Source organism: Capricornis sumatraensis, chromosome 1, assembly GCF_032405125.1.
Source record: "Capricornis sumatraensis isolate serow.1 chromosome 1, serow.2, whole genome shotgun sequence".
Classification (NCBI taxonomy): domain Eukaryota; kingdom Metazoa; phylum Chordata; class Mammalia; order Artiodactyla; family Bovidae; genus Capricornis; species Capricornis sumatraensis.
Window position 1 is genome coordinate 233,060,490 of NC_091069.1, and position 15,155 is coordinate 233,075,644.

At 42.7% G+C, this 15,155-nt stretch overlaps 1 protein-coding gene across 1 annotated transcript in view; it reads right to left on the bottom strand.

The window, feature by feature from the left end:
- Positions 1-14,047, bottom strand: part of ATP1B3 (ATPase Na+/K+ transporting subunit beta 3) — a 34,797-nt gene extending 20,750 nt beyond the window's left edge. The window contains exon 1 of the mRNA XM_068976992.1: positions 13,798-14,047. Within this exon, the coding sequence (XP_068833093.1) occupies positions 13,798-13,906 (109 nt within the window). The 5' untranslated portion in view covers positions 13,907-14,047. The remainder of the gene's footprint in view (positions 1-13,797) is intronic.
- Positions 14,048-15,155: the final 1,108 nt, after the last annotated feature.

Genomic DNA, 15,155 nt, shown 5'->3' on the forward strand with positions numbered 1-15,155 from the left:
TTAAAATTCCCTATGTAGTCAGGTTCATAAAAACAGACACACAAATTAACAGCCATGTCCCAAACTTGATGGCCATACACTAGTGGCCATTAAGTCAACTGTGAATGTAGTTAGTGTACAACAAGTAAATAAGTGATTTCCAGCACTGAAGTCAATTTCCCCTACTTGATAAGATCCTATTGCCAAGAACCAAACTTAACATTGAAAAACTAAAATTAACCTCACTTATAAACACCACATCAGGGCTTCCCTGATAGCTCAGTTGGTAAAGAATTTACCTGTAATGCAGGAGACCCCGCTTCAATTCCTGGGTCGGGAAGATCCCCTGGAGAAAGGACAGGCTAACCACTCCAGTACTCTTGGGCTTTCCTTGTGAGTCAGCTGGTCAAGAATCCCCTGCAAAGCAGGAGACCTGGGCTCGATCCCTGGGTTGGGAAGATCCCCTGGGAAGGGAAAGGCTACCCACTCCAGCATTCTGGCCTGGAGAATTCCATGGACTAAGAGTTGAACATGACTGAGTAACTTTCACTTTCATAAAAACCACATATGAAAGACCACTCACAAGGATGGAAGTAACTTTTTATCAACTTAATCTGCTTCCTCTAAGAAAAAAAAAAAGGAAAATAAAAACAGAAGTTATAAACTGGCTGTTCTTACAGGGGGTATCTTGCAGTTAGTTTACTCAGATGCATCCCTGACAACAAAACTGAGGGTACCTTAGATAAGGAACGGGCTTCCCTGGTGGCTCAGATGGTAAAGAATCTGCCTGCAATGCAGGAGACTTGGGTTTGATCCCTGGGATGGGGAAGATCCTCTAGAGAAGGGAATGGCTGCCCACTCTAGTATTCTTGCCTGGAGAATTCCATGGACAGCCCTCCATGGGGTCACAAAGAGTAGGACACGATAGCTCAGTTACAGGTAGGGCAGAGGGGACCTAATAAATGTGCCACGCCTGCCTCAGTGCTGGTTAATGTGAGCAAGGGAAGTCATTAGGCTTCAAGGCCTGGACATCCACACTCGTTCAACACACTTTGAGATTGTGTGATCTGACTCCCTACTTCTTGCTCAAACTTCCCAGTTATCTAGACACCAGAAAGACTATGCCTTATTCCCAGAGAATTTCGCTAAGAAACAACTTTCCCTGGGTAAATTAAAATAGCAACCTGCTTACAGTTTTATGGACTATAGCCTACCAGGCTCCTCAGTCCATGGAATTTTCCGGGCAAGAGTACTGGAGTGGGTTGCCATTTCCTTCTCCAGGGGGTCTTCCCAACCAGGGATCGAACCTGAGTCTCCCGCATTGCAGGCAGATGCTTTTAAGGGCTTCCCTGGTGGCTCAGAGGTTGAAGTGTCTGCCTCCAATGTGGGAGACCAGGGTTCGGTCCCTGGTCGGGAAGACTCCCTGGAGAAGGAAATGGCAACCCACTCCAGAACTCTTGCCTGGAGAATCCCATGGACAGAGGAGCCTGGTAGGCTACAGTCCACAGGGTCACAAAGAGTCGGGACACGACTGAGCGACTTCACTTTCACTTACAGTTTTAAAAAACCTTTTTTTTAAAGCAAAGGCAGGTATAACTTTTTAAAAAAATCAATTATATGGACAAGTACAAATTTAAAGTCCTTTCTAAGTTTAAATTTTTATAAGGAGCTATTTACTGAGGTATAATTCACATTTCATTCACTATGAGTGGAAATGGTTGGTCATATGCTAACTGTTTAGTATTTTGAGTTAAGTGCTAGACAGTCTTCCAAAGCAGCTGTAACATCCTACATTCCCACTGGCAAGATTCTAATTTCTTCACATCCTTATCAATACTTTCTAGTGGGTTAACTAGCATTTCCCTAATGACTAATGATGTTAAGCATCTTTTCATGAGCTTATTGGTCATTTGTGTCTTCTTTGAAGAACTGTCTATTTAGACCGTTGGTCCATTTTTATACTGAATTGCCTTTTTATGTAAGTTCTAACAGTTCTTCATACATTACAGACATGAGCCTTTTGTTATATACACGATGTACAACTATTTCCCCCCATTCTGTGAGTTGTCTGTTCACTTTCACGAGTGTCCCTTAAAGCAGAAAAGTTCTTAATTACAAGGAAGTCTAATTTACTTTTCTCCTTGGTTGCTTGGTTTTTTGTATTGTATCTAAGATACCATTGCCTAAGCCAAAGTTAAGAAGACCTGTAGCTATGTTTTCTTCTAAGAATTCTTAGTTTTAGCTCAAGTTTGGATCTTTGATCCACTGTGTGTTTCTGTACATCGTATGAAGAAGGGAGAACCGAGAACTTCCAGATGTACAAGCTGGAACCAAGAGCTTCCAGGTGTACAGGCTGGATTTAGAAAAGGCAGAGGAACCAGAGATCAAATTGCCAATACCCACTGGATCATAGAAAAAGCAAGAGAATTCCAGAAAAAATGTCTGTTTCTGCTTCATTGACTATAATCACAACAAACTGTGGAAAATTCTTAAAGAGATGATAATACCAGACCACCTGACCTGCTTCCCGAGAAACCTGTGTGCAGGTCAAGAAGCAACAGTTAGAACTGGACATGGAACAGACTGGTTCCAAAGTGGGGTACATCAAGGAGTACATCTCAGCTGTATACTGTCACCCTGTTAAAGAGTACATCATGCAAAATGCCGGGCTGGAAGAAGCACAAGCTGGAATCAAGATTGCCAGAAGAAAATATCAACAACCTCAGATAGTACCACTCTAAGAGCAGGAAGTGAAGAGGAATGGAAGAGCTTATTGATGAGGGTGAAAATAGGAGAGTGAAAAAGCTGGCTTAAAACTCAACATTCAAAAAACTAAGTTCATGGCATCTGGTCTTATTATTTTCATTTCATGGCAAATAAAATAGGCTTGGGGGGTGGGGGGAGTGGAAGCAGTGACAGATTTTCTTTTCTTGGGCTCTAAAACCACTGCGACTAAACAGCAGCAAAGAAAGAATTCAATTACACTGTTTTGCATATCGATATCCTGCTGTCCCAGGACCACTTGTTTAAAAATCATCTGTTCCTCACTGAAATAATTTTCTTAAACTAATTAACACATTGCTGTTGTTTAGTCGCTAAGTCCAGTCAGACTCTTTGTGACCCCATGGACTGAAGCACACCAGGCTCTTCCACTATCTCCTGGAGGTTTCTCAAATTCATGTTCATTGAATCAGTGATGCTATCTAACCCATCTCATCCTGTGCTGCCCGTTCTTCTTTTGCCTTCGAACTATTTCTACAATTAAAAATACATGTGTGTATATACATATACACTCAAATTTTATATATTTATTTTAAAAATATGGTAGTATAAAAAATATTAAACAAGATTAAATAAATTGCCTAAGACTAACCTACCAATAAGAGAAACACCCAGACCAGTACCTCTCCACGTGGCACCTTACCTGGTCTGCTCTCCCTGGGAGCCTCAAGCTATTACTTTTTGCAATCAACTCCCCTTCTCTGAAGTGCATCATGGAAGCATTCTGTGTTACTTCGGGTAACAAAAATTTACATGGAATAAGGTATCTGTTCCTGTTCTCCAAGAGTCCAGTTACAAGCAACAGACATATAAACAAAGAGAAAGAATTAACTGTCTCTAACAGGAAGAGGAAGGAAAGGATTTCATCAGAGAAGGACTCCCAGAAAAAAGCAAGTTGGCTCACCAAAATGGAGAACAGGAGGGCACTCTGCGCCAAAGACTAGATGACTCCACAGCAGGAGCAGCCAGGTGAGTGTAACTTTGTGCCTTCCCCCAACACAGACTGGTGCCCAGCAACCACACACACACACACACACACACACACCCACCCCCCCTCCCCGCCAACCTTGGTACCCATCAACTACCAACAGTAGCAGCACCATCTACTCTTTAACAGGAGCAGGGAGCACGGACAGGGGGAGTGGGGGGAGGTCGGGATTTAAAAACTGGCCAAGGTATTGGATGGGTTGGTAAAAACCTCAAGGAGTGGAGGGAATCTCCATACCTCGACCAGCTCTTGGGTACTTCTGCCTCATGCCTGAATGCTGTGACAGAAAAGCCTAAATACAAACAGGAGGTGCAGAGAACCAATAATTACCAAATATCTGAGGAAAAAACTAATCCAATTAAGTACCAAATGCAACAAAGAAAGTGTAACAAAAATTTACAAAGTGGACTTCTACATAAGCTTTGAATTAAAAAGACAACAAAACATGAAATATTCAAAATACAAAACAATAACGCAGCCAAAGCAGAACACACAGGAAAATCCACAGCTTTATATGAATTCACTAAACAAACCCCAAGACTAACCAAAAAGTCAGGTTTAAACTCAAGACTAAAATAAATTCAAGGGAAAGTAAGAGAGATTTAAGATACCATCACGAGTTAATGGAAACAAATGCATTTAATTTGATCAATAAAACCAGTTTCCAACTAGCAAACTTGAGAATAAATGAAAATATATCATTTTGTGAGGGGAAAAAAATCTGAAAATCAGAAGTTTTTACAAAACAATAAACAGAGCTCTAGTCCTAAAAGAGATACCACATCCAAATGGTTTTAGTTAGTTCTCCCAGTTTTCAAGAAATAGATTCTTTTTCTATACATAAACTGTCTCTTTTGGATGCTCCATACGTTACCTAAATCTTTTTAAGGCTAGCACTCTCCAGACACCAAAACTAAACAGCCAGTAGTTACACAAGTCTCACACATGATATTTTATTTTACAAATGCTTACATAGAACTTACATATTATAATACGATAATGACAAAGGAACAAAGATATAAATTAGTAACAAAACGCAATATCCAAGAAAAGATCCATGTAAAAAAGCTGGCATTTCAAATCAGTGAGGAAATAATGGGTTATTCAATATACTTTGGGATAAGTGGTCAGGAACACTATATAAAAGATTGTTAAATTTGTAATAATATTTATTTAAACAAGTACAATTTTTAAAAGAATTAAGTGAACATGCATAAACCTCACCTAGATTCTATGTAAGTAGACAATCTACTATATTTATCTATCTTTTCAATAATTACCATCTATTTTTTTATGCATTTCAAGTTGTAGATGTTAGTACACTTAACCCCTGAACACTTCAACATGCATATTAATTAAAACAGAGGGAAAAATTACATTCAGTGAAATATGCGAATCTCCAAAGTACTATGACATGGATTTTTGACAAATGCATTCACCTCTATGATACAAACTGCTATCAAGATACAGAAGATTGCCATCATCCTATAAAGTTCTCTCATGCCCCTTCCCAGTCAATCCCCAGGCCCATCCTAGAAGCAAGCACTGTTCTGGGCTTTTTTTCCAGCATAGGTAAGTACTGCTTGGTTTAGAATTTCAAAGAAATGAAATGATATAGTACATTCTCTTCAGGAAAGCTTATTTTCTCCTTAGCCTAATTGTGGGATTTACTCGGGTTTTCCATTATTTGTAGTTTGTTCTTTTTTTTTGGACTGTTTAGTAGTATTCCACCATGTGGACACTGGTTTGTTTATCCATTCTACTGAACACCTCGGCTATTTCCAGTTTGAAGCTACTATGAATATTTTCATGTATTTCTGTGGACATATGTTTTCATTTCTCTTGGGTAAATATCTAGAACTGCTGGGGCATGGGTAAGTGTATATTTACTTTTATAGGAAACTGCCAGACTTTTATCCAATGGGTATATGCCACATAAGTTTTAAAAATATGATAGGTAACAGTGATTGCCCAGGGAAGAAACTGAGGATGACAGCGGGCTTGCTGACTACTCACTGTAAAAATTCAAATAATGAAGTGACTTTTGTTATATGAAAAGAACAAAGCCAAGAGTTCACACATTTTAAGACCCCATTCAGTTTTCTTGGATTAGCCTATACTGAACCACAAACTTCTAAAGCGTAGCTCAGCAAATCTCAGCTGCTGCCTGTTTTGTAAATAAAATACTGAAACACAGCTAGGCCACTAGTTTACATATTGTTTAAGGCCATTTCAAGCTACTAATAGCAGAGGTGAGTAGTTGTAAGAGACACTGCCTGGCTGGCAGAGCCTAAAATATTACCTGGTCCTTTAAAGAAAAAGTTTGCACCCTCCAGTTCAAAAGGCCTTGTTTTTCATTCCCAAGTGACACCTGAAACTATCTCATGCAACTTTTCCCTTAAAGAAGAAACTGAGACCAAAAGATTTTTTTTTAATGACTTATCTAAGCTTAGAGATGTAGAATTCTAATTCAGGTCTACCTCAGCATACTGGTAAACTTCTAAACTTACCAAGTAAAAATACATAGGCCCATAGGCTCACTTTGACTATAATGCCCTATCTGGAAACTCAAAATGAATTAGAAATATAGTGGAATAGAAAGAATCATGGTGAGCTGAGGGGAATTATGAACAAGTTTCTCCACAAACAAGACTTTCACAGTATGGAGCTATGTCAATTAATCCATAATACTCTCAACTTCATTCAGCCCAAAGACTAGGTGAATCGCAAGTGGAAACTGACTAAATGACAATTTATCAAAAAAAAGTTAAGTGTTTACTATGTGCTCGATGCTGTAGGGCTATAATATGCACCTGCAAGTCCTGCTCCGTGAGAACATCCAGTTAGTAGAAGCAACATATATAAACACCTCTGACCCAGCGTACAAAGTTGTTAGGTGTCACAGATGATAAAACGCGGTATCCTTTCACCTGGGCAAGTCAGAGAAGGCTTGTGGCAGAGCTGGCCCTGGACACAGGAATCAGGGGAGAATTTACGATGCAGCGAATGGCACGGGAGAGGGAATGAGCAGGGCACTCCAGGCCAAGGGGCCTTAGATATAGCCATTTGGCTGTGACACAGTGGTATGTGGGGTGTATGGTATAAAATGACAGATTATGTAAGGTTGGAAATATAGTTCTAAGCCAACATGTAGTACACCTGGAATACCAGGCTATCAGGAACTGATTTAAACCTCAAAGCAGTGGGGATCCAAATACTTTTGGGGTATGGGGAGTACCTTGATCAAAGCTGCAGCCTTAGACATCAATCTGAAACAGGGAGGTTGTACACAATAATTCCAACTGACGCCCAGTATCTTTCTGGGACTGCACCAAAAGTTGAGAGCCCACCTTCCCCAGTCAACAACACTACACATTTTTTTTCAGCAGCACATAAAGGTTGGAAAGCCAATGGCTCCATTTAAACTTGGAACAATTTTGAAAGAAAGTTACAAAAAGATCTTCATCTGGTCCTTCAAGTTTTTTCATCAGTGAATTTACAAGAAAAGACACTACCAGATCCTTAAAAAGTGGGGCAGGGTTGGTGGGAATGTTAAAGGCTATGCAATTTGCAACAGGTGGTTAGCATTAAGAATGCCAGGAAAAACAAGCCCCCTGGGCTTCCTCTGAATGTGTGCCTGTTCACAAGATACTTCGGGGTGGGGTGAGGTGAGTGAGTGGTGAGAAGGTCAGAGAAAATTCATTCCCGGATTAACTGCAGCAGTGGTAATGAGCTGTGGGTCACCAAGAGATTCTAAAAATGTTGTGGAAGTAGGACTATGCCTAGTGACAGTCTTCAAGAATTGCAAACAGAGAAGTAACTCAGAACTCCAATGGAAGAAGGGGAAAGAGCTCTGTTTATCAGTTGATTAATAAGGTAGTGGAGCTGTCTAAGCCTCACTCTCAGATTTATGGGATATGCAAGAAGCAACTGGAATCTGAGAGATGTTAACCAAGAAGTAAAATTTATCAGTAATTTTTGCAGTTGTTTTGAGATGAAAAAAATGAAGAGAAAACAAAGCCTAACACAGTGCCTGGGAAACATACTTTAGGAACCAAGAGAATCAGAAAAGGACTGGTTAGAGAAGTATGGAGTGGGAGTAAGGACCATTTTTATGGGCCAGACACTGACAACAGTCACAACAGGCCAGAAACTGCCAAAAGAAAAGTACCTCACCTTGTGGACAAGGGTCTATTTCTTAGCATGGCATCAGCAAAATACTAGGAGTAAGTTGTACTTAAGCACCAGCTCCACCAATGGCTCAGTAAACAGATATGGGGAGGTTGTTAAGTCAGAAAATTCCTTTCAAAAATATTACTAGTTAAATAGCACCTGTAGGGAGAGGAAGACACTATTAAATAAACCCTCATTAAATCTGAGAGCAGATAACTTTAAAAAGAAAAAGCCTCTAGGAAGTTCTCATAAGAGCCATAAGAAGCTGAACAGAGCAATAAAACAGGACGCAGGAGACCAAATAATAACCCTGGTTCTGTTATTCTAATCAAATGCACGACCTAGCCGTGTCAAACTCAGCCGAGCCTCCCATGAGAAAGTTACATGGAAACTTTTTCTGAACACTAACCTATGAAATCCAAGTGTGGCAGGAAAAAAAAAAAAAAAGGAAAATGCTCAAATATCAGGTAAATCTTTATGCAATGATATACCAAAACCAAAGACACTAAAAAGTGTTGCAGAAGACTAATTACATTTAATTAGACTGGGAACATTTCACAGCACTGCTCTTTCATTCAACCAATTTTTACTACATTCCCACTAAGTGCAAGCAACAGGTTAGGTGTTAGGGAATTCCAGAGGAGTAAGATGTGAATAAGAAGCTTCAGCCTAACAAATGCATTATGAAAGCATAAATGCTCTACTAGAAAAAGGTATCACTGGATACACTGGAGCACTTGACACAGTCTCAAAGCAAAAAATGATTCAAAAATGTTTACCAGAGATCAGGCTGTCAAAGCTGACATCTGAGTAACTAGGTCAAGGTGAAGGAAGAAGGGGTTCAGAATCTAGGAAACAGGCCCAAAAATGATGGGATAGAACTATGTAGAACAGTAGATGACAAGAGAGAAAAATCCCAAGTCTGCAAATAGTCTGCACATGATGCTAAGGAGCCAGAGGGCAATAGAGATTTACATGAAGAGGTGGCTGTGAAACAGCCCACTGAAGATTTCCAACAGGCAATCTTTAAAGATTCCGACAGGTTTTAAGAATGCAAAAAAAGCCTTAGGGACCAGAAATGCAGTTTGTAAGCCCCAACATAGATATGATACCTAAAAAGTCACCAGAAACCTAAGTTCTAGCAGAGTGTGTGGATGGTCCCCACAGAGGTGATGGAAAGTGCCAAGGATACCCCCAACACATCAACCTCTAAGAAAGAGGTAGAGGAATTAAAAACCACTCCCCTTAAATTTTAAGTGATAAAACCAGGTAGCTAACTGTACATTTTCACTTATTTATACATTTGAAAAAACTTTATACATAGGAAAATGTTAACAATGGTTATTCTATGTAGTCAAAGATGACAGATTTTACTTCAAAATCAATGTAATGAATGCCTAATTAGAAAATAATGAATTTATCTTCCAAAGTAAATTTTGTTCTTTTATGACAGAATTTCTTTTTTAAAAATGCTAGGTTAGTAGAGGCTTCATCTTAATGGAAACACTAGAAGTCTATAAAGGGGGAGGGGAAGGGAAAGGGGAATAGATATCCCCCAAGAATAACCTTCACTTTTAAAAATTATTGTACACATGATTTTTTTTTCCCTTTTCATACAGTTGTACTGCCAAGTACTTTGGCACACTGTAATAAAATTGTTTGGAAAATAAAAGCATTAAATGGTCTTTAAATATGATGATACACCACAGTGAAGATGTTACTAAGGACAGGAGGGTTTTTTTTAAGCTGTTTTAAATACAACTAATTCTATAGCTGCAAATTCAGAAGTCAATTTCAAAGAAATCAAATTATTTTTGGGGTGAGGGGAGGCTGCTCTGTAACACAGTAAAGCACGTACTACTGTGATCACATAGCCTGGTGGGCTACAGTCCTTGGGATCGCAGTCAGACACGACTTAGCGACTGCGCAGGCACCACACTATTATTACAGGTATCTGGACTACAACACACACACCTCCCCCTCCCTCCCACTGTCAATCCAGGTGCTGCCTCCTGCCAGGTGATGGCTCAGTCAGCCTCAGCGGTCGCTGCTGCCACACCCACCACTTGACCTTCAGTTACTGTCAGCCCACAGGGTAAGGCAAGGCCTGTTACTTTTCCAACAGTGCAAATTTTTGTAAAGTTTCTTTGATACAACATTCCACCAGACAAAGAATACCTTACAAAACTGGGAAAATAAACACACTTGCCTTCTCCCCTACAGTCAAACACACAAGACTGGGATGGAGCCTGATCTCCAAAGCAGAGCATTTACTGAGGCATGACCCAGAATGGGAGCAGGTGATCGGAAAAAAACTGCAATTCATGGGCCTACAATGAAAGAGAAGCATATGAACAAAATGTAGATGTTAGCAGTTTTACTCCAGAATCCTGATCCTGCTTGGAATCAGTACCTTGAGTTTAAGATTAACATTAACGCATCTGCTGAGAGATAACCTTAAGATAATGAAGGCCAAAGCCCACAGGCAGAGGTCATTAAATGACAGCATGTCATGGGTTTCCCTGGTGGCTCAGATGGTAATCTGCTTGCAATGCAGGAGACCCAGGTTCAATCCCTGGTTGGGGAAGATCCCTTAGAGAAGGGAATGGTTACCCAGTCCAGTATTCTTGCCTGTAGAATTCCATGGACAGAAGAGTCTGGTGGTCTACAGTACATGGGCTCGCAAAGAGTTAGGACACAACTGAGCGACTAATACTTTCACTACTCCTGACCTGCCCTTATGTTCAGCCTGGATATCAGCTCTTAGGAACACTTTGATCACCTACACGGTATACATTAGAAAGCCGTGAAAATAGAATAAAGTACATGTATATAAGCATTCTGAAATTGCTGAAACCAAGTGTAACACATTAGCCAAACATACAAGAAGCTAGTCAAAATCCTCACACAGCTGTTTTAAAGACGGCAATGACATGGATCATGAGGTATTTTCACTTTATCTCAAATATAAAGAGTAAGACTGCTTCTTAAATATTAATATATAGTGCACTTGGAAAGGAACCTCACTTGGGACAAATGAGCTGAAGACTTGAATGTAAAAGATAAAATCAGGAAACATCTTAAATGAATGTCTTTACAGAACCCTTGAGGTAGAGAAAAGCTGTCTCTATACACCAGCAGCCCAGCAAATCTACCCAGGTCAAAAAAAGATGTAATAATCCCCTCCTTCATTAATTTCAAAAGCAAAAGAAAACATCTGCACAAATGAGGTTTAAAAAGAAAAAAAAACTATAACACGCTTTCAGAATATAAAACATACACAGATTACCCGCAACCCAGAAATTCCACCAGTAGAAACATATTTCAAGGAAATCAATTTACAAAAATGTACAAGGATAAAGGAAAGGGGGGAGGAGGGCCCAGTACATATAATATGCACTGGTTTAAAAAAAAAAATGAAGAATTACTTCTATTACCATAGGTATCTCCCATGTATACATAAGATACATGTTAGACTAAAAAAAAAAAAACAGTGCATCTAACTACACCATGGAACAGCTATTAAAAATGATATAGATCTTTATTTAATAACACAGGAAGAGGCCCACAATATACTCAAAAGATTATAAAGCAACATTTACTGTATGATCCCTGTTAAAAAATAACATTATATGCATTAAGTCTGCCCACAAATGTACTGAAATATGCATAGTGGACTTCTCCAGTTGGAAAGATCCCCTGGAGAAGGGAATGGCTACCCACTCTGGTATCCTTGCCTGGAGAATTCCATGGACAGAGGAGCCCAATGGGCTACACTCTCATGGGGTTGCAAAGAGTCGACACTACTGAGTGTCTAACAGGGGTAATGAGATCAGGCAACTCACTCATACACTGCCTCTGATAAAGAAAGGCCAGAGGATACGCTTTCTCCAGGTGGACCCCATACTTGACGGAATACAGCATTGATTCCAGCCTACATGCACCACTCCCCCACATCTCCTTGGAGTGTCCTTACGCCTGCTGGGACAAGATTATGGACAGTTCTCACCTATTTATGCCATTCTGTGCTGGCTTACTATTATTACAATAAATGCAGAAATTTACGAACTGAACTGACAATTTCCATTTTGAAAATAAAAAGTCTTGCCTTCATTCTTCTAAATCTAATCCCAACTTCACCTGTACTCCTTCCACTGCCCTTATATAATCCCGCATTCTCTGATACCAAATAAAATCTCTATCCCAACAGCATGCAATACAAAGGTTAAAGAGCACACCCTGCATTAAGAAATGTCATTCAAAAAAAAGAAGAAATGTCATTCTAACAAAGTGAAGATACTTGGTACTGGAAAGAAGAAAGGTAGTCTACACAAATTCATCCCTCTTCACCACTCAAATATTTCTTCAGCAAAAAGTTAGTACACTCTAAAAACAAAAATAACTTTACAGCACCCCCCCCCATTTAATTCTAAATGCAAGATCTATTTCCTCATCACACTAGTGGGTTCCCCATAGACCCATTTGAATAAAAATCGTGATTACCATGCAGTGAGGCAAGGCATCTGTAAAATAATACAACCGCTGGACTAGGATTAAAGGACAACTGGGTTCTTTTCTTGGCTCTGTGGAATATATAATTTTACACAAACAAAATCACAACCTCTCTGGGGCTCATTTTTCTCATCTCTGAAGCAGGCTTTGAGCTAAAAAAAAAACCCTCCAAGGCCCCCTTGCAACTTGTGATAGGGCTTTAAGCCGCCTTTCTATTCTAGAAGAGCCGATTTCAAGTAGCAGCAACAGTTTATTTCCTAAGTCAAAGCTAATTCACTCTCTTCATGCTTCTCTTCAAAGTGTCGTGCTCAAATAGTTCTCCAGTATAGAAATACTCTCACGCAGAAAAGTCTGTCATGACCAACTAACAAAATATTTTTCAAAAGAAAAAAAATTGGTTTACTTAAGTTTAAAGGAGGGGAGGGGGAGCACTAGTCCTTATTCAGACGTTAACAGTTTTTCCAAAAAAAGAGGCACTCGAAGGCAGCACCACACTGACGGATGGTTTAAATATTTCTTTTAAAACAAAGAACCCATGCAGAGGAAAACTGCTAGCAAATACAATCATCACATGTTTTGAAGACACAGGGTAAAAAAACCAACCAAACAAAAAAACAAACCGTGCCTTTCAGACCGAATTTACTTTCCCCCAATGAACCACGTTGGTAAGGAAGAAAACCTGTGTCACTAAAAAGGAATTAGGAAGGAAGCAACCTTTTTAAGGGTCTTTTCACCGGACAAATTCAACTGCATTTTCGGGTACCGTGTACTTGCGTGCTTAACACAGTCGTGCAGCCCACACACTGAACACTCGTTCACACTCTTCCGACCGGCTGGGGTGGCAGCGTGGACGAGTCACAAGATAGCGGCGGGAGTGGAAATTTCCTCTCCCCGGGTGTGGGGCAGGGTCTAGCTTCCCCGAACCGCTCGGCGCCGCCGGCCGCCTCCGCCAGGGCCTCTCGGGGCCGGCGCGCTCCGTACAAAGGAGGCCGGGCACTCGGCCCCCACGCGCTCCGGGCTCCGGGCAGCGGTCCCCGGCTTCCGGCGCCTCAGGTCCCGGCAGCACGTGCGCCCGCTCCCGGCCGGGAGGAAGGAACCGGCGCGGCCCGGCGGGGGCTGCCAGCGGGCCCCGCCGCCTCGCCCGCCCGCCGGCCCCGCGAGAAATGAATGGGGCCACGCTACTCCTCTGCCGCCGCTGCCGCTCGCGTTCCAGTCTGGCGGCCGAGACGAAGACCGCTCCGGGCGGCGGTGGCTCCTGGGGCCCCCACGCGGGGAGCTGCCTCCAGCCCTCCCTTCCCAGCCGACCCCACCCGGCGTCCCCCCAGACCGCGGCCGGCCCGGGTGCCCAACCGTCGCCCGCTCACCCCAGCTCTTGGCGGTGCGCCCCAGGAATTCGCCGGTTGTCCGGTTGTAGATGAAGAGCTTCCACTCGGCCAGGCTTTGGTTGAAGGACTTCTTGTCTGTCTTCGTCATGGTGTGTGTGCCGACGGCGAGAGGAGCGGCGGCCGCGGCGGTGGAAGCGGCGAGGAGCGCTGAGGCGCGTCCCGGCACGAGCGGGGAAGCTCGGCGGCGGCGGCGGCGGAAAGCGGGACGGCAGAGGAAACCTTCTCGCTGCGGTGAGCGCTCAAGCAGACTGCGCTGCGCCGCGCCGAGCCGGGGCCGCCGCTCCGGCCGCGGGAGCCTGACGTCTCCGCCCTCCGCAGCCAATCCCCGCGCAGTTCAGGCCCCGTCGCCGCCGCCGCCGCCGCCACCGCCGCCACCGCCTCCCGCCCGCGGCTGGGCGCAGCCGGACGCGGCGACAACGCCCCGCCCGTTGCCCCGCCCCCGCCCCGGCCCCGCCCCTCCCCGCGGTACCCGGCCGGGCTCCAGGACGCTCTGGGTCCCTTCATGCCTGGCCGGAGGAAGCGAAAACTGTGCAAAGCAACTTAAAAAAAAAAAGTCATGAGAGCTTAATAAGAAGCAGGTTTATAATGACAAGCAAAAGATGAGCGTCCCTGACCCGCAGGTTTCTCAGAAGGAGGACTCTGGGGAGATGCTGCGGGCGACCGGAACCCGGGGTCCCTTCGCTTCTTTGCCTGCTTGCGGCGCGGGACGAGGAGAGCGCGGAAACTACTCCAGTCAGCTAAGTCGCCTTCACCGAGAAGGGGACCTCACCCCTCTCTCCACAAACCGTTTCCAGGCGTTCTCCTTTGGGCTTTATGACGTGACTAAAAGGTAGTCGGCTGTAGTTTTTTGTGAAGGTGTTTGATGTACTACATACCGCTGCTCAGAGAACGCCCTGACTTGGCTCTTTTGAAGGAGTCAACTAGGAATCTTAGGTCAATGGGGATTTCATCCAAAGTTTGCCAGTATTAAGTAAGTTCAGTATAGTTTTCTCCAGCTTTAATTGAATTTATCAGTGAAACCAATACGTATGTTTTCCTGAAGTTCCTATCAGCTGTTAAGACCTGCTTTTTCTCAAACACTCAGGCGCTACAGGAAATCAATTCTTCGTTTAGTGTTGATGCCTAAATAATGTTCCTGACTTTTCATCTTTTCCACTGCAAGGTTGCTCCCTTTGGTCAGAGCTGAGGGTGCAGTCGTTGTTTTCCTACACGAGGTGGAGCTGAAGAGTATCGTGCTCTGAGACTTGTGACAGCATGAAAAAATTTAAATGGAAGTTTGGGCAGGAGGTGGGGGGTTATTTTGTTTTGTTTTTAGAGAACAGAAATAGAGCACCGCC